Source organism: Gopherus evgoodei, chromosome 4, assembly GCF_007399415.2.
Source record: "Gopherus evgoodei ecotype Sinaloan lineage chromosome 4, rGopEvg1_v1.p, whole genome shotgun sequence".
NCBI classification, from domain to species: Eukaryota; Metazoa; Chordata; order Testudines; family Testudinidae; genus Gopherus; species Gopherus evgoodei.
The window spans coordinates 76,366,260-76,394,201 of NC_044325.1; the positions used below are offsets into that span (position 1 = coordinate 76,366,260).

General features: G+C 48.0%; 1 protein-coding gene across 1 annotated transcript in view; it reads left to right on the top strand.

Annotated features, from left to right (window-relative positions):
* Positions 1–27,942, top strand: part of AMBRA1 (autophagy and beclin 1 regulator 1) — a 218,233-nt gene that overhangs the window by 153,192 nt on the left and 37,099 nt on the right. The window contains 1 exon segment of the mRNA XM_030559918.1: positions 10,766–10,905. Coding sequence (XP_030415778.1) covers positions 10,766–10,905 — 140 coding nt within the window.

A 27,942-nucleotide genomic window follows, 5' to 3' on the forward strand; every position in this document is an offset into this window, starting at 1 on the left:
AAGTACATTACAGATAAAGAATCAGTAATCATCCATATTGCCAGTGTGCTGACAGAGTTTGTGACAAAGGAAATAATGCTTAACATTTACTTGTATTCTGTTTAAAAATCACAGCCATACTCTCTAAACCAATGCCGTGGGCACATATTCTAATTTTACATTATTTTAACAACTCCTGAGACCAAAATCCAAGAGAAACAGCACTCCAAATTCTATTGAATCCCTCAGAAAGCTCTCCCATCACCTTATGCAGAGACTGTCCACTCCAAAACTGGAAAAACTTGGAAGAACAAATAAGCCTTGCAACTTGGCCTGAAGGTAATCAGATTCCAGCTTTTGCAAGCTAACAAGGGGATAGAATCCTACAGTTCTGCCCCCTGCTAGTTACAACAGAAGCTTCAAGCCTTCATTCCTCTCACAGTTAAGCTAGGGGTATTGGTTCTGTTGCCTCAGATGATCTCAACAGCCACAATATCAAATGGGAGGAGAGGAGACTAAGGTTATTAGGATCCAACTCATTAGAGATTCATAAATGAAAGCCAACATCTTAAATTGCACCTAAAAGCCAACTATCATCCAGCATAGTTTGTGGAACTCCAGGAGTAATGTATTCCATATAAAAGTACCACATTCCTGAATCGCTTTAACATGCAGCCTGTGTAGATTACATTGCAGTGTCCATGCTTATGTTTACAGTGAGCCTGGGTTTAATATTTGGGAGAGATTGAGTGGAGTTGTGCCAGTCAGGATTGAAGTGAATTGACAGAGGTGCACTGGTAAAGAGTGTGGGCACAGAAATTGAGTAGCAGAGATGTGAAGTTAAGTATAATGTGTTTCAGAGCTGTATTGTCTATGGCTGGCAAACTCTAAGAGTTAAGAGGTGCATTCTCTGATGGGAAGATCAGATATTTTGCTCTGTCCACTGGGGCCCACACCTGTACAAAAGCCAGTAAAGTCCAAAACTCAGAGTAGGTATTTCAATGGTCTGGAAACTCCTGCAAGATCTGTTTCTAGTGCGCCAATTATGGTATCAGACACCAAATACAATAATTAAATGTGTCTCATCCAAGTAGGAATGTCAGTTTTATCATGCCCATTGTGTGCTGAAGAGAGAAGTAGGGTATCTAAGATGGTCAGCCACTAACCCGGTAAGGACCTTGAAGATGAGAACCAGCACCTTAAATTGGATTGATACTGAACAAGGAACCAGCACAGACCACCAGAGTGATATAATCCAGTCTGCGTGTTCGGGTGAGGGCAGGATGAGCTCTTGCACTCTGTAGTAGACACAATCTGCAGTTGGTTCTGTCAGCCTCACGTAGGGAGCATTGTGGTATCCCAGCCTTGAAGTAATAAAGCCAAGCATCACTGTGGCCTTGTACCTAAGGAGTTCGATGCAGTAATCTTGTCAATCAGAGATGGAGAAATATATTTCTGGAACCTGCTTGCCCAAGCATAACGCTGAACAGAGTGTGACTTCAAGATCTGCACCAGTCTGACTGTTGATTGAGGGGTTGGTCATGATTTCTTAAAGATTTTTCAAAGTGTTCCCTCTTATCTATCTTAGGTTAGGTTTAAGACAACTGTTTCCTCTAGTTGTTTGTTCATTTCAGACATTTAGGCCGCTGGCTGACAGCATCTTCTGATCCAGATGAGGACACAGATAGCTGTTTCATCAGCATGTTATTGACACTTGATCTCATTTATTGTTCCACTGAGTGCCCAACAGACTGAGAGCAGGGTGGAGTGGCAGCTGTACGTGAATCCTTTGCTTTTGTCATTGTCACTTTACAATACTGTAAATTTTGCTTTCATTCTCTCAGCATGACATTTAACAGGCAACTCAAAGGTACTGTTTTTGGTTCGTTGGCTGAATTAAGGCTAAAAATTAGCAGAGGATCATCCATTTTTTGCCATAAAAATGACCATAATTTTGCTAGATTTTTGCAGCATTGGCAGATGTCAGAGTAATTTGCTAGAGATCAGCAGTAGCTTAGGGCACAGTCTTGTTTGTACAGCATTCATATCTGCACTGACGTACATTTATCTGCCTTCTCTTATGCTGACGGCCCATTTTTCGACATGCCTGCTGCTTCTGTCCTTTTATCTGCTTCTCCCCTAAAGGACAGTGCCTGTTTGCTTAGTTCTATTTGTTGCTTCCTCTGTCCTTGGATTCAGATCTAGTACTGGACAGTACCCTCTGGTTTTTGAGGCATTGAGTTTCTTTGCCCTTTTTATGGCCTTTGGGAGAAACTAGCAGGAAATGAAGGAAAGTAATGAGGCACTTTGCTGATAGAGCATTATGTTGCTGAGCGAGAGGTGGCGTTTTTGCCTGAGATGATTAACGCCTTTCTAAGATTCAGTCCTTGTTAATTTTCTTCAGCCCATCTGCTAGTTGATTATTAAAAGAAGCTTCCTAGGCAATTATGTCACAAAAGGCTTCTTGAGATGGAATACCAGGCTACAACACCAAGAACTCTCCTGAAGAAAGGAAGAGTTGGATGTGCTCTAGTGAAGAGGAGGGATAGCTCAGTGGTTTTGAGCATTGGCCTGCTAAATCCAGGGTTGTGAGTTCAATCCTTGAGGCCACTATTTAGGGATCTGGGGCAAAAATCTGCCTGGGAATTAGTCCTGCTTTTGAGCAGGGGGTTGGACTAGATGACTTTCTGAGGTCCCTTCCAACCCTGATATTCTGTTCTATGAGACCTGCACTGGTCTAAGGGATGACAATAAGCTACATGATCAAGAGCAATGAGTAAGAAAGTGGCAGTGTTTTATCTTTGTGTAGAGTTTCTCCTTCCCCCACGGCCTCATGTCCTGCTCATCCATTTCAGGAGATGGGTCAGGTATCCTTGTTCATAGTCTGTGTATCCGGAAAGGCGAAACTAGGATCATCTTCAGCTCTGTTGGAGTTGGAGACTAAATGGAATACGAAGGCAGCATGTAAATTTTTTGTATCTGTAGAGTGAAAAATAAACTTAGAAAACATGATCCTGTCACATCTGGGGAAAATGAACACAGTTCAAAAAAACTATCTTGTTGCACATGGCAAAATTTAGGGTGAGACGCATCAATTCCAAGAGAGCCAAAAAGATGGGCAAGAACTGATTGATTTATCCCATTATGACTAGTGGGAAGAAACGTTTATTGCGCTGACAGTGAATTGCTGGGAAGGGCACAGACTAACCTATTGGTTCAGGGGTGAACCAATGAAAGAAGGGGCAGGATGTGTTGTGAAAGATTCAGGGACATAACTAGCCTCTGATTTGTGCCTTTAATTTAGGGAAATTCTTACCAAACTGGAAACCCTGGAAAGATTGGCCAAAAATCCTTGCTTGCAAAAGGCTCATTGATCACAGTGTTTATATATAAAATATATGCGTTATTGAACCATCAATAACTCAACCTAAACCCAGTCATCTGTTCACATGCGCTTTGTGCTCCATGGCAAGCTGAACCTAAACTCTGCTACAATACAAGCCTGTTGGAAGGTTCTGGCACAGCCCCGCAGCATTATTGAAATTAACCAACAACTTCATTGCCACTTTTAAAAATAGGAGGTTGTGGTCTGAATAAATGTGGAAATGAATGACAATCGGCACAGGAAGATAATAGTTCGTCTGATAGGTTGTTGGCTTTACAATGTACATAAATTTTCAGCTGTCATTATGCCACAGATTTTTGTATTAACTGCCTAACTGCATCGGTAGAAGATAGTGCTGAAACTGTAGATCCTGGCAACTAGTGAGGGGCGTGTGGGGCTTGCAGCATCTGAAGAAGAATGGGTAGCAGTTTGGGATGTAGGATAAGCACATGTGGGGAGTTATTCTGCTAAAGTAATAGTTAATCTTGACATTGAAATGGTTACTTTTAGATTTTCAAGTTAACACCCTTCTGAGATGAACGGAGCAAGAAAATATTGCATCATTTATACACAATTCATACTTTCACTGTAGTGTTTGCAATGAAAGAGCTAAGATTTTTTTTTTTTTAATGCAAGCTGAAATTCCAGAGCAGCAAGGAGGAAATTCTACAGCTGAGGAATTGCAAAATACTGAGCCCAGATCACATTACTTTTCCTTTATCTTGCCCCAAGTTATCCCCACCCGCATTGCCAGGTATTGATACGCTCCCTATTTGTTTCTGAAAAGCACTCTGCAAACATGTGGACGTTGTATAAATAACGAAAAAGGCTCTGATCTGTTAGCCAGGGCAGGATGTATGTGAATTTGGCCTTGGAATGAGCTCCAATTGGATAGGGCCATGTCTGTCTATATTTCATTCTGCTCCTAAGGCCAGGTCTATGCTACAAACTTTTGTGGACGTACTTCATCACATCCCCGACTAAGCTAAGATCTCTGACCAACATAGCTGTTCCAGCAAAAGCCTCTAGTATAGGCACAGTTATGCCAGCAAAACTGTGCTTTTGTCAGTACAAGTTATGTCAGTTTGGGGAACCTGTACTGCCAAAAGTGCAGTTTTGCCAGTATAAGCTGTGGCCACACAAGGAGATACTCAAGGCCTGCATGCATAGTGTCAATCACTGAAATGAAGAGGCATGGAAAAGCCCAGGGAGAAAGGAGAGTGCGATGATTGGCGGACCTCCAAAGTGAGCCCAAGGGTCTTCACACTTGCACAGTTTGTTAACCCATAAGCTTGAAGAGCACAGTTCCTCTTCAGGGACCTACAGGTGAAGTTTAATGGCTGTCTGCCACCATAGGGTGGAGTGGTTTCAGTCTCGAACTTAAAGATCAGCTGTCGCTCAGCATCAGGTCCCCATTGACTTCCCTCATTCTAATGCTGTTTGTTCAGTAGACTCCCTTAGAGATATGCTTTCTTTAAATACAGGTTGATACTCTCAAGGCACTTACCATTCTTAGGCTCTGATCCATTTCCATGGCTTCCTATACTCCAGCCCTTTTCTGATGTCTGAACCTGCTCCTCAACCAGCTCTCTCTCCAGTGCACTTTGCGCACCTCTGTTTTTCATGCTTGCTTTCTACAAGTATTCAGCCTCGGATAGGAGCCTGTGTTCTATTTAAAACTACTACTAATATGTAACTGTAGTCTAGTGCCTGTGAAATCCTCCTGTACCACTCCAGCTGCTTCTCTCCCCCCAACCCACAAAGTTGGAGCATTACAGATGACAAGATTTTTCCTCATGTAAACAAGTTAGCGGCTGTGCATATTTATTCATGCAGTCCCTCTTATCAAGACTGATCTAGCAGCCCCATTTGCTTCTGGGGCTAAGTAAAGGTAACGGACTGAGATTTATCAGCATCTCACAAAGGAGAAGCACCTCATTGAGAGCAGAAATGCCTCTCTATTAAATTTAAAAATGAAGAAAAGCAAGAGTTCCCGTTGAGTTTCACTGGCTTCCTGTGTCTTCAGCATAGCCTATAGCTGCTTTCTGCTCTTCTCCAGCTTCAAAACATGCTTTTCTTCCCTCGGTGCCTACTGTAGGAAAGGGAATGTTTCCCCCACCCCACCAAGGATACAGTATTCTCCCTCTGCTTTGTAGCCCTTCCTTCAGAGCTGGGAAGCTGTTAGTGAGGCCATGGCTACACTCACACTTTACAGCGCTGCAACTTTCGCTCTCAGGCGTGTGAAAAAACACCCCCCTGAGCGCTGCAAGATACAGCGCTGTAAAGCGTCAGTGTAATCAGGGCGGCAGCGCTGGGAGCACGGCTCCCAGCACTGCACGCTACACCCGTAAAGGATGTGGTTTACATGCAGTGCTGGGAGACCTCTCTCCCAGCACTGTCGCTCCGACTACACTCACACTTCAAAGCGCTGCCGTGGCAGCGCTCCCGCAGCACTGCCGGGGCAGTGCTTTGAAATTCCAAATGTAGTCATGCCCTCAGTTGCTTTTGTCATTGGCGTGGTGCCTGAGATCTGATGCTGCTGGGACTGGGGCAGTGGCCGCTGCAGCAGCAGTGTCTGCTGGCAATTGTAGCATAAGCTTGAGGACAGCCTGCTGCCTTCTTGGTATGAGCAATATCTGAGGCATGGGAGTTTCCTTTCCAACTCTTCTCATTGGCAGCCCTCTTAAATGCCGAGGGAAGGTGGAGTTTAAACGACATTGTTAGGTAGCAGCCGTTACCTTAGGATGGGGCAGGTGGAGGAGCAGCACTAGGTGGATAAGTGCTACTTTGCAGAAGTAGCTATTTGAAGAAAAATAAAAAGTCCCCATCCCCTGGAGTGAGACCAAATTAGCACCATAATTCTGTGTGCACGCCGTGCCCTAAGCGCTCTCAAGCCCACCTATGTACAGCAGCTTGATAGCTTGGAAGGAATCATCAGGAAAGATTCCTTGAGGCTGCTGATCGTCATGAAGCCTTTCGTGGCTTCCTGCTATAAATAAATATTTTGCTTAATACCCAAACATTGGATGTGACAGGTGCCACAATGCTGATGCTCCAGCACTGCTGAGATGGAGGGCGAGCAGCAGCAGAGTTTGGCAGCCTTCATGTTCTCCAGTGTAACATATGCAGAACATTTCTGGGTATTGGATCTCTGTTCACCCCTTTTCCCCCCCAGCTTTATACCCCTCCCTCCTCAAATCCCTAGGTCCTGAAGGTGGCTGTGGGGTGATGGGAGTATGCCTGTTTTTTTGTGAATGATCTTTATATGCATACAGCTTCTGTGTTCAAGGAGAACAAAATAGATACCCTCCCCCAGCCTGCACCCAAGTTGTAAGTGGCTGCTTGAAAGATCGTCTTTGTGAGACATCTGAAGATGTGAAAGCACAGTAACAAATGACTCAGCTAGGTCTCTTCCCACCCTTCAAATGCAGGGATGTAAAATGGAAAGGGTCGTGTGTATTATCCTCTCTTTAGCAGAAACTGCTTTCCTTTGATACCATTCATGTATGATGCTATAAGAACTTAGCTAGACACTGCTGGGGTGTGTCTAGAGGAAATCACTTTCCCTTTTGACAGTCCTGGATTTGGTGATACCCCCTCTTCCTCTGGTCCTTTGGGTTCAGAGTCTTTCACACATCCCTGAAATTCAGTGACCTGCCCACACTAAAAGGTTTTCTGGAAGTACATCTCTTATTTGATGAAAAGGCATTTTCTTACTAACTGTAGCATGCCCCTTTTCCTGGGTGATCATGTTCCAGCTGAAGAGGGAAATTATATGTTACTTTTGCATCACCTGTTGGGTTCAAGGCCTCAAAGACATGCTCTTAAAGATTTGCTCACAGCTTCCCAGACTCCCATTCTCTGAAATTTCCCAGCACTGGAATCAAAATTCTTCAGGATCTCATACCCAGACGCTGGTTTAATAGCAGGAGAAACATGGAGTGGACAGTGGGTAACTTACTGAGATAATGAGGTGTCCGGGTTTAGGAATATCCTTGGTCATGGAATGTTGAGTCAGTAACCCAATTACACTAGAGTGGGCTTGAATGTGGTAATAAATGACACTCTGCTGGCCAGTAGGTGGTAGAACTTGAAAATGTGCCATTTCTGCTGGAAATGTCATTGCAATTGCATAGGTGAGACTGGTGCCTGAGTTAAATGAAGTTCTCACCCCTCCAAGTCTGGAATACGTGGAGAAAGTACAGCTAGTCCCATAACCCTTTGGCTGAAGTGGAGAAGAGTAAACATTAAGTGGCTTCTCTGATCTTATGAATGCTATACCTACAAGTATAGAGCTGGAAAAGCACCTTTTCCAGAGGTTGGTGTCGGGCCCTCCTTAGTGAATTTTCTAGCTGGCATGCTTGTCTGGTCTGAAGTATTTCATTAACGTTTCAGAAGATGATTAGTGTTGCAGTGAGACAGAAAGAAACAGGATCTGGTCCTTGTTTAGGAGAGAAGGGTGTGCCTGGTATCTTTTTGAGTGTCCTCTGGGCCAGGCCACCTGCGCATGTGAAAGGGCTCTGGTATTGTCTTTGTGTGTGGGTGGAAGGTCTTATTAATGGATACGGTTGCAGCAGCTCATCTGTATGACTGCATCAGACTGATTAGCTGGGGCCTGGTTACTGCTGCGAGTGGTGATTATGCCAGTACAGCTGTTCTCTCTCTCCTTGTATCTGTTAATTACTACACGCGTAGATGTCATCACCTCTTAAAACTGCATGGCATTGTCCCATTAGCGAAGGATGTGGGAAACTGCAGGGGGGTGGGAAACTCTTTGGAACTACTGGCTATTTAGAAGTGAATGGAGAAGTGGGTTGAATGAAGCAGGTGTCCCTAGGGAGAATTTCCAACTGTTCTTACCTTTGAGATTCCACCTTTAGCTATCAGTTTCACAGCATGGCAGAGCTGGGCATTTGCCATCATGTTCCACTGGGTGCCCCTTACTGAGAGACACCTGGACTTCAAACTGTAGTTAACTAGCCACGGGCCTCCAAGCGCCTGATCACTGAGTGTGCAGGGCCACAGCTGAACAAATGGGTTCCATTCCTTTGATGACGGTCAGAGGCTAGTTCAGAAAACCAATTTCACCAACTGTGATTCCTCAGGAGGAGGCAGCTCTCTAGGAAGAGAGGGAGGCTGTTTACTCTGTGACTTGTGGAAAAATAGGTGTGCAACAGAATCCCCTTGAGGCTTTTCTGTGACCATTCAAATTTTTCTCGTTTTCCAAATGTAATGCTCTTTGCTGTTATAAGCCACTTTCTCCTCTCTGATCCATCAAAATCCACACTCCCGATTTTGGAGAGTGCACCACAGTCTCCATGGCAACGGGTGCTACTAGTGTGCGTGTGATTTTTGCTAGCTAGTCAAGCAGGAGCAGAAAACGGGGTGGCCATACTAGAAGAATGGGGGGTTGTGGAAAGTACTTAACAAAACACCAGGGACCTATTCTTTCCACTCTGACACTGAGCTTCTGTGAACACCACTGACTACCAAGCGACACCAAGGGCAAAGATAGTGACTGGCTTCTATCTTTCAGAGAAATCCTAAAGGACTCATTTGCTATTCTAAATGTGGCCCTTTCTGAGGAGAGACTGAAAGTTGCCTGTACCTAGAAATAATGTGTCACATAACTCTGCTGATCTATTTATTTGTCTGACAGTTGCCAGGATAGGGCCCCCGGCACCTAGGCATTCTATAAACATGTACTAAAATAGTCCCTGCCTCGAAGAACTTGCAGTCTAAATAGACATGGGTGGGAGAGGAAATGGAGCCACAGAGAAGTAGTGTGACTTGGCCAGCATCTCACAGCAGGTCAGTAGTAGCACTGGAGTAGAACCCACATCTCCTGAGTCCCAGTCCAGTAACTTAATCAACAGATCATGCTGCCCCTGGATCCTGAGCTGCTGCTATTCCAGGCGTAGGTCCCCACAGCCGTGACAGTGCACCACAGTACTAACCTGCAGCACCCCCATACTGTTGCAGGCAGTATTCCCCATCTCCTGTGGCCCACCACCAAGCAGCTATTGGGCCTCTTCTGAACAAAGATTGGCCAGTTTGGCCAAACTTATGTAGAGGTTTTGATGAGCTAAAAGTGACTAGTGATTCTAATGGAAACACACATTTCACTTGTGACTCAGAGCAGATTAGACCCCAGACCTCTTGAGAGGAAAGTCTAGACAATTGGCATGTCACTTACGATTGCTCCAGGTCAGCATTTTAACTTGCTTCCTGCATAACCCTCCTTAGCCTCTGTAATAAAAGTACCTCTTGGTCCTCCCTCTGAAGCCCTGATGCTCAGAGTCCCATACTGGAATCTGCCCTGGATGGTCCAGTGTTCTGAAGCAGCTTCCCCCACTTACCCCAGTGGCCAAACCAGCACATTGCTGCTCTTTTCCATTTCTCCCACTGTTGTTTTATAGTCTCAACCTCTCCTAGGTTTACCAAATTTCCTATGTGGAGTGTGGTTGGCATGTAAAATCCTGGCCCACAGGAAACTGAATGCACAGATGGAGAGTTTGCAGTCTTCTGCAGAGCTGTTATGACATAAAGTTGAGGGAGATCAGCACAAGTCTGAGCCTTGCAGTATTGGGCTCAAGTGAGAATGGGAGGCAGAGGCAGCTGGTGCTTGGTATGGAGCAAGCCGTAGCTTAGGGCATTGCTAAGGGAACAAAATTAATTTGGTGAAGGGGACTGAGGTGGGAGGCAAACTGAATTCAGAGGGTGTATGTCACTTCTGTGGTTGTGTCTCCTCGGTAAACTCTGGACTCAGCATTTCCTTCAACGCTCCACAGCCTGGGAGGGGGAAGTTAAGCAGTTGCTAAAGGCAATTCAGGAAACAATTAACAGGGATTAGATCCCATGTCATTTGTAGACAGGGCTCAGGTTTATTTAATAGCTAAGCCATGCATGTAGCTGTTGGGGCCATTGCTGGTGGAAGCCTGTACATTTCCTGGCTGACACAGTTCCCCTAGTTGTGTGATGGTAAGAGCATGAGGATGGGAAATGGGGTTAATAAAAGGCCAGAAAATTCCCAGTTGTGCTGCTGTCCAGCTTGATGTGAATATGCCATCAGCTCCCAGCTTTCTTATTAATTAGTACCAGTGAAGGGACTCTGCAGCTGTGTAGCCCACTGTCCAAGTGAAGATCTGATGATGGAGCAGCTGTCCTGCTCCACAGCTATCTGCTGAGTGCTCTGTTAAATATTTGTGGATGTATGTGTATGTTTCTATCAGATCCTTACTCTCGCTGACAGGTTAGTTGTTTCTTGGAACAGCCTGTAAATAAGTGACTAACCTCCCTGCCCAGCTGTGCTGCCATAGGGGATTCAAGTGTTTTGAGCCTCCTTGGCAACCCTGATTTTTATTGCTCTTTCAAATAATCTTTTTCTGTGGCTTTTTTCAGAGAGTTTTCAACGTCCTGTACCCGATGCCTGCTGACCAGAGAAGACACGTCAGCATAAACTCTGCTCGCTGGCTACCTGAGCCAGGCTTGGGATTGGCATATGGCACTAACAAGGGGGACCTGGTGATTTGCCGACCAGAGTAAGTGGCATGGCTTAGAACCTGAGAGAGACGTTAACCATTCTGCTTTTTATGGGGAATCAGGCCAGGGTGGCTTCTCCTAACATAGGGCTGTGTTAGGGGGCAAGGAGTCTGACTCTTTTGAGCAGCTGTAGAGTTTGCTTCAGACTTTGAAAATGAAAGTAAATGTTTCTGCCCTGATGATGAAACCTGTGAGACACAGTGGGGATGGAATATCTCACATATCTTATTTCTGCCTGCAATAGTCTTCACAATCCTTCCAGATGCTCTAGTGCTCATATATGCCCAGACATCTTGGAATCTCCCTGGAATATTCAATGTGAGATTTTATTAACCAGAACATTTTGTATGGGCTGTGAGAACAATTCAGTGAATTGTTGTGGCTCTAGCATGAAAGGCCACAGGTCTGATCCAGTCTGGCAGTTCTATTTATTATTTATACAGCACCATAAGTGTGCATATCACTTTATAGATTTGCAAGTAGACACAATCTAATTTAGAAATTATACAACATAGGAAAAGATAATGACAGGCAAGGGAGTTCCTGGTCGTGGAGTGCTGACACACTTCTCTTGTTGTATGAGAGGTTCATTCAGGGGACTTAGGGACCAAATGTTATGGCTGAGATCCCTTCCTCCACTGGCTAATCCATGTGTTCTTTTGAAATGCAGGACACTTCTTATGTATTTCTGCATTAGTGATTGTTGCTGAGCTGCCTTTGGTCCCTGAACTGTGCCCTTGTTTGGGGTTATGTTTCACTTGCTAAGATTCCTGGGGAGTGAAGTTGCTCTTTCTTTCTGTAGAAGGTGCAGCTGAAATCCTGCAGCAGATGAGTTAATTGGAATACTAGAGCATGGAAGCAATTTCCTTCTGCTCTGCGTGCAATTGAGCATGTGGTACTTGTAAAGTGTTATATGGTCAGCATAAAACTCATTGAATTAGGGCAAATATAGACTATTTTGATAATTACTCATTCAGCAGAGAGCCATGGGGGAAACTGCAACCAGAACTTGAATTGAGCCAGTATGCAGTGGTACAGCATACCAGCACCTCTTTCAAACTACTTGCTGATTCTCCAGAATCTCAGCTTTCATTAAGGCCTTGTCTACACGGGGAGATTCACTGGTTTAGCTATTGTGGAGTAAACTACCCCAGAATACTTCCCCATATAGGGGCTCCACTATGGAATGAGTGTGATTTTAATTCTGGAATATGTACTGTGCTCACAAAGTGGAGTCATTATTCCAGAATAAAATCACTTGGTAAGGCAACTCCCATCTTTTCATGTGCTGTAATATATATACTGTTTACTGTATTTTTCACTCCATACATCCGGGGAAAAGCTGAGAAAGAAAACAAAGGAAATCAGCTGTTGCCACCAGCTAATTAAACAACATGTGCACAAACCTCTTAGGACAGAAAAATCCAATCCTGTTCTTAAAAAAGGTAAATTTTATTAAAACAAAAAGAAAGAAAATACATCTGGAAACTCAGGCTATTGCTAGATTTAAAAAGAGCAAATGCAAGGATTAAGCATCAAGAATAGTTTCTTGAGGTCCAGTTTAAAGGTTACAAACAAAACTAAAGCACCTGGGGTTAGCACAGAGGAGTCCACAAACCATAAAGAAATAAAAAAGAGAGAAATCTAATCACGTCGTCTTAAGACATTCCCTAATCTACTTACATATGTGGGGTTTCAAATGAGTAGTTTCTAGGTATGATCTGATGATTTTTCATAGCTGGCCCAAAGCTTCTGACAGCATTGCTGCTCTGTTCCCTCTCTTCGGAAAACAACAGACAGACAGACAAAAGGGGAGTCTTGTTTTAATTTCAAAAAGTTCTAACCTTCCCATTGGCTCTTCTGGTCAGGTGCCCACTCATTTCCTTTTACCTATGCATCATAGTGACTCTTAACCCTTTACAGGTAAAGCAAGGAGAGAACAGCTACTAAGAGGGATTTTATTGCTGACTGACTGGCTGAGTGTCCATAAAAGGGAGCTATCCCTCCCCTTTTCATTTATCACAGCACAATTGATCCTCTCTGTACTAACAGATGAAGGGAGACTGATAGTTCATTTGGGGCAGAGACCTACTATCTAAGGGTATGTCTACACTACGAAATTAGGTCAATTTTATAGAAGTCAATTTTTTAGAATTTGATTTTATACAATCTATTGCATATGTCCACACTAAGCACATTAAGTCGGCGGAGTGCGTCCTCAGTACCATGGCTAGCCTCGACTTACAGAGCAGTGCACTGTGGGTAGCTATCCCACAGTTCTTCTTCGAGTGATTGCTCACATCCATTCCAGTTAGGTGTGCGCGCCGCGCGTGCACGTTCGTCGGAAACTTTTTACCCTAGCAACTCCAGTGGGCCGGCAGGTCGCCCCCTGGAGTGGCGCCGCCATGGCGCCCAATATATATCCCTGCCGGCCCGCCCGCTCCTCAGTTCCTTCTTACCGCCGTGTCGGTCGTTGGAACTGTGGAGCGCGGCATAGCTGTCCTCCACGTCCCTAGCTCTCCTAGTTTCTATCGCTTGTTTATCGCTTATCTCTAGTTCTATAGATAGTTGTTAATTAGTATTGTTAAGTAGATAGTTTAGTAAATAGCTGTTAAGTAGTTCCTGGCCGGGGGGCTTAGCCCTTCCCGGCATTGGGCGCCAGGCTCATGCCTGTTTCGCCAGGCTTCAAGCAGTGTGCGGCCTGCAAGAAGCCCATGCCTACCAGCGATCCCCACGAAGCGTGCCTGAAGTGCCTCGGGGAATCGCACAGATCTGACAAGTGCCGCATCTGTAAGGCTTTTAAGCCGAGGACAAAAAAGGAGAGGGATCAGAGGCTCCGAACTCTCCTAATGGAGGCGGCACTTGACCCGTCGACTTCGCAGACCGTGGTTTCGGCACCGGCACCGGATCGCTCCGGCACCGAGAAGACTCCTCGGCACCGACCTTCTCCGGCACCGGAATCAGTGCCTAGGCCGTCGAAGTCTAATACTCCGGCCAGGCAGACCCGGCTTGAACGCCCGGCCTCGACATCGGCCGCGGCGCCGCCGGCACCGTCAGCACCGTTGACTCCGGGCCCGGCGGGTCTGTTGAGTCCGGTGCCGCCGAGCTCCCCCATGAGATCTGGGGTTGAGATAATGGTCCCATCCACACCGGAGACCTTCGCCTCGGCTCGGGACCTTATTGCCCTGACGGAGCCTACTCGGCTGCCACCCCCGGTTCCTCCGGTGCGGGTCACGTCCAGAGGCAAGCCCATGATGTCGGCACCGCCCTCGGACAGTCGTTCGCCATCCAGGCCCCGACGTCTTGGGCGCTCCAGATCCCGACGCCGCTCGCAGTCCCGGCACCGCTCCCCTCAGCGGTACCGGTCGCACTCGCGGCACCGGTCGGCATCGAGACGGTCGCGGTCAGGCTCCAGTCGACACCGGCACCGCGACTCCAGGAGCAGGTCCCGACGCTACTCACCGCACCGGTCGACCTCCCGGCACCGAGCTGGTGGCAGGTCCCGGTCCCGATCTCGCTCGACCTCCCGGCACCGAGCTGGTGGCAGGTCCCGGTCGATCTCCCGGCACCGAGCTGGTAGTAGGTCCCGGCACCGAAGCAGCGCCCGGCACCGTGACAGATCCCGGTCCCGAAGCGGCGCCCGGCACCGTGACAGATCCCGGTCCCGAAGCAGCGCCCGGCACCGTGACAGATCCCGGTCCCGAAGCAGCGCCCGGCACCGTGACAGATCCCGGTCCCGGCACCGTTATGACTCCCGGCACCGGTCCCCGGCACCGAGACGATCCTCCGTGCCGGCCCGCGCAGACCCGTACCATCCAGGGTCGGCCCCGCCGTGGCCCTCCAGGCAGCCGTCCGTGTCCTCCCAGACGGACAGCGGCTATGCGCTGGGCACCGACCGGCAGGCGGCGCTGTTTGCTGATCCGCCGCTGCAGGACCAAGGCCCCCCACAGTGGGGATTCTGGACACCCTGGGCGTACCATCAGGCCCAGGGCCCCCAGCAGCTCCCTGCTAGGCCGGCGACTGCGGAGCGTAGGGCCCCTGAAGCCTCTTTGTCTCGCCCCCCTCCCTCCCCGGAAGGGGACGAAGGATCCAAACAGCAGGACTCCGCTGCGGCTCCGGAGACAGAGGCGAGGGCTGAGGAAGACCCTCAGTTGGACACTATTGTGCCTGGGGTCTCATCATCCTCCTCCCCGGATGAGGCGGTGGCGGGTACCTCCTCCAACAGTCCCCCCCCGCTGGATCTCAGGGCGCACCAGGACCTCCTCAGGCGATTGGCTCAAAACCTGAGTCTGCAGGCAGAGGAGGTCTCGGAGATAGAGGACCCAATTGTTACCATCCTCTCTTCCGATGCCCCCACCAGGGTCGCCCTGCCGTTTATACGGACCATTCAGGCCAATGCCAATACTATCTGGCAGTCCCCGGCCTCCATCCCTCCGACAGCGAAAGGAGTCGAGAGGAAGTACATGGCCCCTTCTAAGGGGTACGAATATTTGCATGTTCACCCGACTCCCGGTTCACTGGTAGTGCAATCGGTGAACGATAGGGAGCGTCACGGCCAGGAGGCTCCGGCCCCCAAGTCCAGAGAAGCCAGGCGGATGGACCTCCTTGGCCGTAAGGTGTATTCGGCTGGGGCGCTGCAGCTCAGGGTCTCTAACCAACAGGCCCTGCTGAGCAGATACGCCTTTAACTCCTGGGTGGCAGTGGACAAATTTAAGGAGCTGCTGCCACAGGATGCTCGCCAAGAGTTCACGGCCATCTTGGACGAAGGCAAGAAGGTCGCGCGCACGGCCTTGCAAGCCTCCTTGGACGCTGCGGACTCGGCTGCCCGTACCCTCGCGTCAGGAGTTACGATGCGTCGCATCTCCTGGCTGCAGGTTTCCGGCCTTCCGCCAGAGCTCCAGCACACGATACAGGACCTTCCTTTCGAAGGCCAGGGCCTGTTTTCCGATAAGACAGACCCCAGACTTAAAAGTTTAAAGGACAACCGGGTCATTGCGCGGTCCCTCGGGATGCACACCCCCGTGACACAGCGTAGACCCTTTAGGCCGCAGCAACAGCAGCACCGTCGGCCGTTTTCCCAGTTCCGCCAGCGGCAGGACCCTTACAAGCGCCGCGGCAGGAACGGGAGGCGCAGGCAGTCGGGGAACCAAGGGGGGCAGAACCAAGGCTCCTCAAAACCCCCGCCTGGTCCTAAGCCTTCATTTTGAAGGTGCGCTCGAGGGCGCAGTAACAGTTTCCCCTACGGATCCTTCCCCTCCGTTTTCCAACCGCCTTTCGTTTTTCCTCCCGGCGTGGTCCCAAATAACATCGGACCGCTGGGTCTTGAGCGTGGTGCAGACGGGGTACCGCCTGCAGTTTGTTTCGTTCCCTCCTTCCCGCCCTCCTTCCTCGTCCCTCTTCAGGGACCCCTCTCACGAGCAATTCCTTCGGCAGGAGGTGCGGACGCTCCTCAGCAAAGGAGCTATAGAGGCGGTTCCCGAAAACGAGAAAGGCAAGGGGTTTTATTCCCGCTATTTTCTGATCCCCAAGGCCAAGGGGGGCCTCAGGCCTATCCTCGACCTGCGAGAACTCAACAAATACCTCGTGAAGTTGAAGTTCCGCATGGTATCCCTGGGGACCATCATTCCATCCCTGGATCCGGGAGACTGGTACGCCGCCCTCGACATGCAGGACGCGTATTTCCACGTTGCCATTTGGCCACGCCACAGACGCTTCCTCCGCTTCGTTGTGGGGGCTCGTCATTATCAATTTGCGGTCCTCCCGTTTGGCCTGTCCACGGCCCCGAGGGTGTTTACAAAATGCATGGCAGTTGTCGTGGCGCATCTTCGGCGCAACCGTGTCCACGTGTTCCCTTATCTGGACGATTGGTTGATTCGGGGCACGTCGGAACAGCAGGTGTACAGCCATGTCCGCGTGATCACCGGCATGTTTGCGAGTCTGGGCCTCTTGATAAACACAGACAAGTCCACCCTGAGGCCCACTCAGAAGGTGGAATTTATCGGGGCCGTCCTGGACGCCACTGTGGGCAGGGCCTCGCTGCCTCGGCAGCGGTTCCAGACCATGGCGGCGATCGTTCAACGCTTGCGGTCAGCCCCGTTGACGTCAGTGAGGACATGTCTAACCCTGTTAGGCCACATGGCGGCGTGCACTTTTGTGACCGACTACGCTCGGCTCCGCATGAGGCCTCTCCAGCTGTGGCTTATCAGTCATTACAGACCAAGGCAACCGCTAGACATGTTAATCACAGTCCCCCAGAAGGTCTTAGATTCCCTCGGCTGGTGGGTGGACCAGTCCGTATTGTGTGCGGGTCTTCCCTTTCACCCGTCTCAGCCCTCGGTATCCCTGACAACGGATGCCTCAGATTTAGGCTGGGGGGCCCACCTAGGGACCCTGCGGACGCAGGGCCTATGGTCCCAGGAGGAGGTGGGGCTACATATCAACATGAGGGAGTTGAGAGCGGTCCGCCTTGCTTGCCAAACGTTTTGTCATCAGCTTCAGGGTCGTTGTGTAGCCGTGTTCACGGACAACACGACGACCATGTATTATATCAACAAGCAGGGCGGCACCAGGTCCTCCTCCCTGTGCCTCGAGGCGATACGACTCTGGGACTTTTGCGTAGCCCACTCCATTCACCTCAGGGCTTCCTTCCTTCCCGGAGTACGGAACACGCTGGCGGATCGATTGAGCAGATCCTTCCTGTCACACGAGTGGTCCCTTCGACCGGACGTCGCTCTCTCCATTTTCCGGAGGTGGGGTTATCCCCGGGTGGACCTCTTTGCGTCCAAGGGGAACAGGAAGTGCCAAGCGTTCTGCTCCTTTCAGGGCAGGGAGCCGGGGTCGATAGCGGATGCCTTCCTCATCCAGTGGTCGACCCACCTGTACTATGCGTTTCCTCCGTTCCCTCTGGTTCACAAGGTCCTCCTGAAGGTGCGCAGAGACAGGGCTCGTGTGATCATGGTGGCCCCGGCATGGCCCAGACAGCACTGGTACACCATGCTGCTAGACTTGGCCGTAGCCGACCCAGTTCCCCTGCCCCTTCATCCGGACCTGATTACCCAGGACCACGGGTCCCTCTGTCACCCAGACCTGCAGTCGCTGCACCTAGCGGCGTGGCTCCTGCGTGGCTAACTGGTTCCGAGCTGCGCTGCTCCACGCCTGTGAGAGAGGTGCTCTTGAGCAGCAGGAAACCATCCACAAGAGCCACATATTCGGCAAAATGGAAACGCTTCTCCTGTTGGTGCGTAGAGAGAAATCTCCGCCCTATGGAAATTTCGGTATCCGAAATCTTAGATTATGTTTGGTCCCTCAAAGAACATGGTCTGGCCTTATCGTCGTTGCGAGTCCATCTGGCAGCTATCTCCACCTTTCACCCGGGTGCGGACGGTCGCTCCGTTTTTTCTCACCCGACGGTGTCGAGATTCCTTAAGGGGCTGGAACGGTTATTCCCTAACGTCCGTCCCCCTGCTCCAACCTGGGATCTTAACCTGGTGTTGTCCCGGCTCATGGGGCCCCCCTTTGAGCCGTTAGCTACTTGCTCCCTGCTTTACCTCTCTTGGAAGGCTGCCTTTCTAGTAGCTATCACCTCAGCTAGACGGGTGTCGGAACTCCGAGCCCTTGTGGTGGACCCCCCATACACGGTCTTCCACAAAGACAAGGTGCAGCTTAGACCACACCCTGCCTTTCTACCCAAGGTGGTCTCAGCCTTCCACGTCAACCAAGAGATTTTCCTCCCGGTTTTTTTCCCAAAACCTCACTCCTCAGGCAGGGAGCAGCAGCTCCACTCGCTGGACGTCCGTAGAGCTCTCGCGTTCTACATAGAGAGGACCAAACCCTTCCGCAAATCCCCCCAGCTTTTCGTGGCGGTAGCGGACCGTATGAAAGGGCTTCCTATCTCCTCCCAGAGGTTATCCTCGTGGGTTACGTCCTGTATCAGGACCTGTTATGACTTGGCCCATGTCCCTACGGGCCGTGTGACTGCGCATTCTACCAGGGCGCAGGCGTCGTCGCTGGCTTTCCTGGCCCGTGTGCCCATCCAGGAAATCTGTCGGGCAGCGACCTGGTCATCGGTCCACACCTTTGCTTCCCACTACGCCCTGGTCCAGCAGTCGAGAGAGGATGCGGCCTTCGGAACTGCAGTGCTCCATGCCGCGACTTCTCACTCCGACCCCACCGCCTAGGTATGGCTTGGGAGTCACCTAACTGGAATGGATGTGAGCAATCACTCGAAGAAGAAAAGACGGTTACTCACCTTTGTAACTGTTGTTCTTCGAGATGTGTTGCTCACATCCATTCCACACCCGCCCTCCTTCCCCACTGTCGGAGTCGCCGGCAAGAAGGAACTGAGGAGCGGGCGGGCCGGCAGGGATATATATTGGGCGCCATGGCGGCGCCACTCCAGGGGGCGACCTGCCGGCCCACTGGAGTTGCTAGGGTAAAAAGTTTCCGACGAACGTGCACGCGCGGCGCGCACACCTAACTGGAATGGATGTGAGCAACACATCTCGAAGAACAACAGTTACAAAGGTGAGTAACCGTCTTTTCTTGCAGTCTCTGCCGCCCATTGTAATTCTGGATTAAGCTCCCAGTGCCTGATGGGGCAAAAACTTTGTCGCAGGTGGGTTTGGGTACATGTTGTCAGCCCCTCCCCCCCCCCCTTCCGTGAAAGCAACAGCACACAATCGTTTTGCACCTTTTTTCCAGGGTCCTGTCCACCAGACACGCTCAGCCTGCTGCCTGTCTGGATGATCGGAACCCCAGGCAGGCAGCAGGCTGAGTGGGGCCGGCAGGTGGAGCCCCAGACCGGCTCCTGCCAGCCAGGGTCCCGCTCAGCTGGCAGACCTCGGTGAGGTTGATCAGGGTGCCTGGACAGAAATGGCTATCCTCATCTTTGAGCACCAAATGGAAGTGACTCCAGGTCATTCTCTTCTTTAAATTTAGTCTCATGGAGATTTAATCCTGCCTGGAATATCATATAAGCTGGAGGCTTCTGCCTCAGGCTGCTCTCCCAGCCAGCCAGCAGCACCGTGCGGTCGCACCTACCCCAGCCTGCCCCTTGCTCCCATGGTTCATGAAGCCTGGACAGTAGTAAGGAGCAGTTCAACTTGTGGAATGACAAATCCAGAATGAAGGATTGCACTCTGGGCCACGTTAAGATTATTTCAGAGTCCTAAATAGCATTAGTCCGTATAAAAGGCTTCATGAAAATCCCCCAACCCCACCCCAACAGAAATGTTAATGTATCAGAGCAGCTGAAATGGTAAGAAACCTGGGACTATAACTTAAAGAGAGCTTCCATGTTATTTAACTCATAACTGATATAATTCAAAGTAAAATTTCACAGCACAGTCTGTTCTGAGACTAGAAATGCAGGAGGGGAGTCAGAAAAAGGAGCAGTGACCTGTTTCCGCTCGGTTTCGAACCAGGGATGTTTCTCATGTTAGGTGAACGTGATAACCACTACATACAAGGCTTTCACGTGTTAGGTGAATATGATAACCACTACACTATGGGGCTTCTCTTTTTTTGCCAAAGACTTTGCAGAATGCACAGGAATGTTTTCTCTAGCTACAGAAGCTACCTAATGCACAGGGCCGGCTCCAGGCATCAGCGCAGCAAACAGGTGCTTGGGGTGGCCCATGGAAGGGGGCGGCACTCCGGGTCTTCGGCAGCAATTTGGCGACGGGTCTCTCTCGGAGGGAAGGACCTGCTGCCGAAGTGCCGCTGATTGTGAATTTTTTTTCCCCCTCCGCCGCCGCTTGGGGCGGCAAAAACACTGGAGCTGGCCCTGCTAATGCAATGTTTATATCTATGGCCTTCCTGCTCACAAAGCGGTCATGCCCCTGCCCAAGGCTGACACAGCGCAAAGTGCATGTGACACTGACCTGGCGCGGGCAGGATTACTAGCGAGGCATGATACTTTTCCGTTAAGTAAACACAGCAATTCTTTTCTGGCCTCTGCCACTGAATGCCTCCATGCATTACGCTGTGCCCTATCAGCGTGGGAGGACTGCATGAGCTTGGAAAACATGTTGTCGCGACTGCGGTTTTTTTCATCTTCTAATCTGCGATAAGCTCAGGGATGGAGATGATAGAGGGAGCGTAGAAACATTCTGAGGGGACTGCATGGTCACCTGTGCTGCTGAATTCGCGATGCTGGCCAAACAGAAAATGAAATTCAAAAGTTCCCAGGGCTTTTCATGTGTACCTGGCTAGTGCATCTGAGTTCAGAGCGCTGTTCAGAGCGGTCCCAATGGAGCACTCTGGGATAGCTCCTGGAGGCCAATAACATCGAATTGCGTCCACACTACCCCAAATTTGACCCAGCTATGTCGATTTCAGCGTTAATCCCCTCGTCGGGGAGGAGTATAGAAATTGATTTTAAGAGCCCTTTAAGTTGACAGAAATGGCTTTGTCGTGTGTATGGGTGCAGGGTTATAGACTCATAGAATCTAGGACTGGAAGGGACCTCAAGAGGTCATCGAGTCCAGTCCCCTGCCCTCATGGCAGGACCAAATATTGTCTAGACCATCCCTAATAGACATTTATCTAACCTACTCTTAAATATCTCCAGAGATGGAGATTCCACAACTTCCCTAGGCAATCTATTCCAGTGTTTAACTACCCTGACAGTTAGGAACTTTTTCCTAATGTCCAACCTAAATCTCCCTTGCTGCAGTTTAAACCCATTGCTTCTTGTTCTATCATTGGAGGCTAAGGTGAACAAGTTTTCTCCCTCCTCCTGATGACACCCTTTTAGATACCTGAAAACTGCTATCATGTCCCCTCTCAGTCTTCTCTTTTCCAAACTAAACAAACCCACTTCCTTCAGCCTTCCTTCATAGGTCATGTTCTCAAGATCTTTAATCATTCTTGTTGCTCTTCTCTGGACCCTCTCCAATTTCTCCACATCTTTCTTGAAATGCGGTGCCCAGAACTGGACACAATACTCCAGCTGAGGCCTGACCAGCGCAGAGTAAAGCGGAAGAATGACTTCTCGTGTCTTGTTTACAACACACCTGTTAATGCATCCCAGAATCACGTTCGCTTTTTTTGCAACAGTATCACACTGTTGACTCATATTAAGCTTGTGGTCTACTATGACCCCTAGATCTCTTTCTGCCATACTCCTTCCTAGACAGTCTCTTCCCATTCTGTATGTGTGAAACTGATTGTTCCTTCCTAGGTGGAGCACTTTGAATTTATCTTTATTGAACTTCATCCTGTTTACCTCAGACCATTTCTCCAATTTGTCCAGATCATTTTGAATTTTGACCCTGTCCTCCAAAGCAGTTGCAATCCCTCCCAGTTTGGTATCGTCTGCAAACTTAAGCGTACTTTCTATGCCAACATCTAAATCGTTGATGAAGATATTGAACAGAACCGGTCCCAAAACAGACCCCTGCGGAACCCCACTTGTTATACCTTTCCAGCAGGATTGGGAGCCATTAACAACTACTCTCTGAGTACGGTTATCCAGCCAGTTATGCACCCACCTTATAGTAGCCCCATCTAAATTGTACTTTCCTAGTTTATCTATAAGAATATCATGCGAGACTGTATCAAATGCCTTACTAAAGTCTCTAGGTATATCACATCCACCGCTTCTCCCTCATCCACAAGGCTCGTTATCCTATCAAAGAACGCTATCAGATTAGTTTGACACGATTTGTTCTTTACAAATCCATGCTGGCTATTCCCTATCACCTTACCACCTTCCAAGTGTTTGCAGATAATTTCTTTAATTACCTGCTTGATCTAATGCTGCTAAATTCTACCTAAACTCCTGGTGACTGCCCTCCAGTGTAGATAAGAATAGGAATCACTGTTTAAACAAGTGAGGCTGTCTAATTGCAATGTAGAGACCAGACCCATCAGCAGTGTTACTGTGCAGCAGGAGGAACTTTCCCTAGGGGAGCACTGTCATTTCTGTAGTTGTCCCAACCCCTGTTGACACTCACCGTATCAGCTCCTCATAATCTTTCTACCCCATCATGTCCAATCAAGATCTTTTCCATTCATCAGAAATGACCTGCACTCCCATCTTATGAAACATTCACAGCCTTCCAGAGCCTGTGTGTGTGAACACTAGCTGGCAGGCACAGACAGCTGTGCTGCCCAGTGCCTGCTTTGTCTTCTCCTGGAGAAGGTTGTGCAGCAGGGTGAGCTAAGCACTAGTTTGTGTTCTTCCATTCTCAATCTACCCTCTCCAGGAACAGGTTCACGTGGGATTTACTGCCCAGATCTTTTGGAAACACTGATTACAAAACCTCAACATGTTTTGAACATGGCTACAGGTAATTCCAAAACTAAGAGCTGCAAAGGCCTTTTCCAGGGCCAGCTGTGCAGTGCAGGCAGAGATGAGGAATCATTCCTTCTGCAGATAGGGAGCCTCTGGTAATAAATTAAAATACCACCTGAAGGATATGTCTTGGTTCTGAGACACAGACTTTCCAGTGCAATCCTCTTATAGGGAAGTAGGTAGAATGTCCCAAATTAATGCAGTGCTGTACTGTGCACTTATTGCAATTCTCTTTGTAGTGAAACTGTTCTGTGAAAATTGACTTCACTATACAAGGCTTCCATGCTTTATCACTGAGACTATTTGCCTGTGCCAGTCCAGTTTCTTCTTGAGAATTGCATATCATCTAATCTAGCGATGGAGGCAGCATGCCATCATCCGGTTATTAGTGCTGGTAGAGAGATGGCAATCTATCCCGCTGTCTACATCCGTCATGTCTCTGTGCTGGCTGATCCCATTTATCAGCCTGTTCAGTTATTGGCAGAGATGCCTCCCAGCAGCATAAGCCCTGATGCACAGTTTGCCTTTTAAGAGTAACCTCAGTGGTTGCAGGGTGAATGAAGAGGAAAAGAGGAGCTTCTGCATTCTCCTTCCTGTGTAATTGAAGTATGTTAGATGGTATCTCGTCCCAGGCACTCAGGATATATCTTCATTGCAGACATAACTCAAGTGATTGAGTTAACATGGCATTAACATGATAACCATTTTCAAATATGTAAAGGTTGGTACAAGGAGGAAGAAGAAAAACTGTTTTTCTTAACCTCTGAGGATAGGACAAGAAGCAATGGGGTTAAATTGCAGCAAGGGAGGTTTAGGTTGGGACATTAGAAAAAACTTCCTAACTGTCAAGGTGGTTAAGCACTGAAATGAATTGCCTAGGGAGGTTGTGGAATCTCCATCATTGGAGATTTTTAAGAGCAGGTTAGACAAACACCTGTCAGGGATTGTCTTGATCATTAGTCTTGCCATGAGTGCAGGGAACTGGACTAGATGACCTCTTGAGGTCCCTTCCAATTCTATGATTCTGTGATTGGCACATGGTTCTGAGCACACATCTCTGAGCAGCCACACTGCAAAGTCGTGCCCAAGTTCCTGTGTCATCAGTGATGCTATATTCCCCATGTGTGTTGCGAGGACTCCTGTGGAAATATCTTAAGGTTCTTTATGCTGCAGTAAGATGAGATGCTCTGATTCTTTCCCAGTGAGTTGTGGGAGAATTTGTCTGTCCTTCTGGACACATAGGGGAATTGTGGGAAAGTATTGGAGAACTAGCCACACTATAGTGATCTAGCCTGTGTCCATGCTGTAATGTGGGCAAGTTACCAGCCTGAGTGAACACCTATATCCCCAGCCGTGTCAGCTAGCCCAAATTGAAGGCACCACCAAACTCAGGTGAGAGGATTTTGTGTGTGGATGGGAGGGGGGCTAGGGGCACTGCTCAAGTTAACTCTGCAGTGAAGACAAACCCTCAGGGGCTATCTCCTTTAGGTTAGGAGTTCCTGTGGTCCCAGACATTTTGCGAGTGGACATTCGACTAAATTGTTTTTAAATTGACAATGGAAGGCTGTGTTTCCTGAGAGCTCCATGCGGTGCTCTGAGACCTAGTCATTGTGGATACAGCAGCATCTCAAGGTATGTCTACACTGCAATTAAAAACTCACAGCAGGCTCATGTCAGCTGACTCGGGCTGGCAGGCTCAGGGACTGTTTAATTGCAGCATAGATGTTTGGGGTCAGGCTGGAGCCTGAGTTCTGGGACTCTCCCTCCTAGCAGAGTCCCAGAGCCCTGACTCCAGCCCAAGCCCAAATGTCTGCACCACAGTTAAACAGCCCCTTAGCTGGAGCCCCATGAGCCCAACTCAGCTGATGAGGGCAAGCCACTGGTTTTTAATTCCAGTGTAGATATACCTTCAGTGGCAAAATGGGGATTGGGTTTGAACCTGTGTCTCCCTTCTGACATCATGCTTCCCGAGAGCTGAGATTGGATCTGGTGTCAGTTGAAAGATGTAATTTAGAAGGACAAAGCTCTGGCTTCACAACACTGCTTAGCTCATCTGTATCACTGCCACATGCTGGTTTTGAGGATCAGTTTATTTAACACTTATCTCTGTGTGTCACATATGAATGGGTTCCTTCCTTCTGTCCCGCAGGACATGCTAATGTACTGACTAATGTGACACTAGTAGTTTGCTGCTAAAGAGTTCGGATCATGTGTCTGGATTTCATTGAGGAAGTATATGGACATCTGAGCAGTCTAGTCTATATAAGGTAAATCAGCTTACCTGAGCGGCCATAGTTTTATAAAGTTCAACCTCTTGTTTGACAAACTTTTAGCTTTTCCTCAGGTCGCGTAAAGTTAATATTAGTAAAGCTTAAGACAGCCCTTTGCTTAGGAATAGCCTTCACCCCATTAGATTATACAGACCTCTTAGTTCTTCAGTCTTTACCAGTAAAAATCCCCTTTATATTTTTGAAAGTGCTAAAAGGATGAAATATGATTGGAAGTATAAGTAATGCAAAAAGTCCTCCAGCTAACAGATTAAAAAAAAATTCTGCTAAATGTGTATCCCATGCCTAAAACTCAAAAGGCCCACAAACCATTTGTATCCTGTAACTCAGGGGTTCTCAACCTTTCTCTTTCTGAGCCCTCCCCCCACCCACCCCGCCAACATGCTATAAAAACTCCACAGCCCATCTTTGTCGCAACAACTGTTTTTCTGCGTATAAAAGCCAGGGCTGGCATTAGGGGGTAGCAAGCAGGGCAGTTGCCTGAGGCACTATGCCACAGAGCCCCCGCAAAGCTACATTTCTTGGGCTTCAGCCCATGCAGTGGGACTTTGGCTTTCTAATGTGAGTCTGATGCTGGCCCTGCTTGGCAGACCCCTTGAAACCTGCTCGTGGCCCCCCAAGGGGCCCCAGACCCCTAATTGAGAACCACTGCTGTAACTGGTACCCCATAGGAGAGGGCCCAGAATCGCATCTTTGCAGTCATCTGCTGATGCCACATCTCTAGAATATCAGTTTCGGTTGGTGAGAGAAATGTCAGTAAGTCAGTACTTTTCAAACTACCAAAATGGTTCAGCTGGCCAATCTCTCAACCCAGATTCAGCTGTATATCTGCAAGATCTGTAATCCCCTGATTTGCTTGAAGACCTATGGGGAGGTGCCACTGGGTGAAGCCAACTGAAATCACGGCCATAAAAATCCAGGTAAGCAGGGAGGCAGATGTAATCCTCTGGGCCACTACCCATACTGAAAAGAGCTGCTGCCCCTCCTTGCCTAAGGAAAGAGGAGACCAAGACAATTGCAGGCTGTGTCAGCCAAGTGCCTGAGAAAACCCATCTGCCAGTGTAAGGTACTAAGACCAAAACCAACCACACCTCATCTCCTGAAGTGCAATTCCTTGGCTCTGAAGTTCCCAAAACCAACAAGCCAGAGAATCAGTCTTTTTCTCTGAATAACCATCTTCTTTTTAAATAATGTTTCTCCTTTTGTAATTTACTTGTGAAAAAGCACATGCTTATTGTACCTCTAAAGTAAATACTACCTGAAATCACTCAGGTCATCCCGGGCTGTGTAACACAATCTGCCTCAAGAGGAAAGTTATGGTTGTTAATCATTTAGTATTATTAAAAAAAGTTAACTGCAAAAGTTGTTCAGTAAGGACGCACTTTGAAGGAGTGTGTATGGCTGCATAGACTAGCAACCAAACTACATCCATGCCTCCCTAACTTTCCAGGCTTAAGTATGTACAAAAATTAATTGTTTTATGTCAACTCCATAATTTAGGCCTTAATTGTGTTCGTCCACAATATTTAATAATTTAGTCAATTGTTAATTTTATTCCATATTATCAATTTAATTTATTAAATCCAATTCAAATTGTAATTTTTGTGCTAGTCAAACAGTTGAATAAAAATATAATTATTGTAAGTAAAAAATTTAAGTTTAAGTAAGCTTTTTATTAATTTAGAATAGACCCCATAAATCAAAATCTTAATTCTTCTTTCCAAAAAAAAAACAAAAAAAGGGGGGGCGGGGGAATCAGAAAATCCTCACCCAGGTTAAAGGTCAAAGATCAATAAAGTAATTTTAAAAATATTTCATAGCTATTGTCTCTGTCCTTATATTAAAACCTTTATGTATGCCATCTGGTGTATCAATTCATTGGTCCTTTGCCATAACCTTTTCGCAGTTCTTCAGCCAGTTTTCAGTTCGGGTGGCAATGTTTGTTTCCAACATTGGTAGACTGGTAGAAATATATATGTTGAGTAAGATTTGTGTGAGACACCATACCCGATAAATCATTAAAATCCAAGTATATCACATTTACCTTTCCTTTCATTCGCTAATTTTGTAATTCAGTCAAGAAAAGCAACAGTTTATCTGGCAAGAAATTCTCTCTAACCCCCCAAAATATTGCTTATTGCTCATTCTTCTGTTTCCTTCTGGATATTCAATTAATTATTATTCCATCTGTTTTATATAGGGGCAGGAAAGGAGGGGGTTAGGCTGAGGAGAGACAGTAATTGCCAAATTAAATTGACCTTCTCTCTTTGAAGATCAGTGCTACATTTGTTTTCTGTGGTCTTCAGGTACCTCCCCAGTTTTATGTAACTTGTCAAAAATAGTCATCAGTTGCACAGAAGTTGATCTGGTAATTTTCTTACCATCTTGGAGTGCACATTGTACAACCACCTTATTCTATTCTATGTAGGTTCTTATACCATACTCATCAC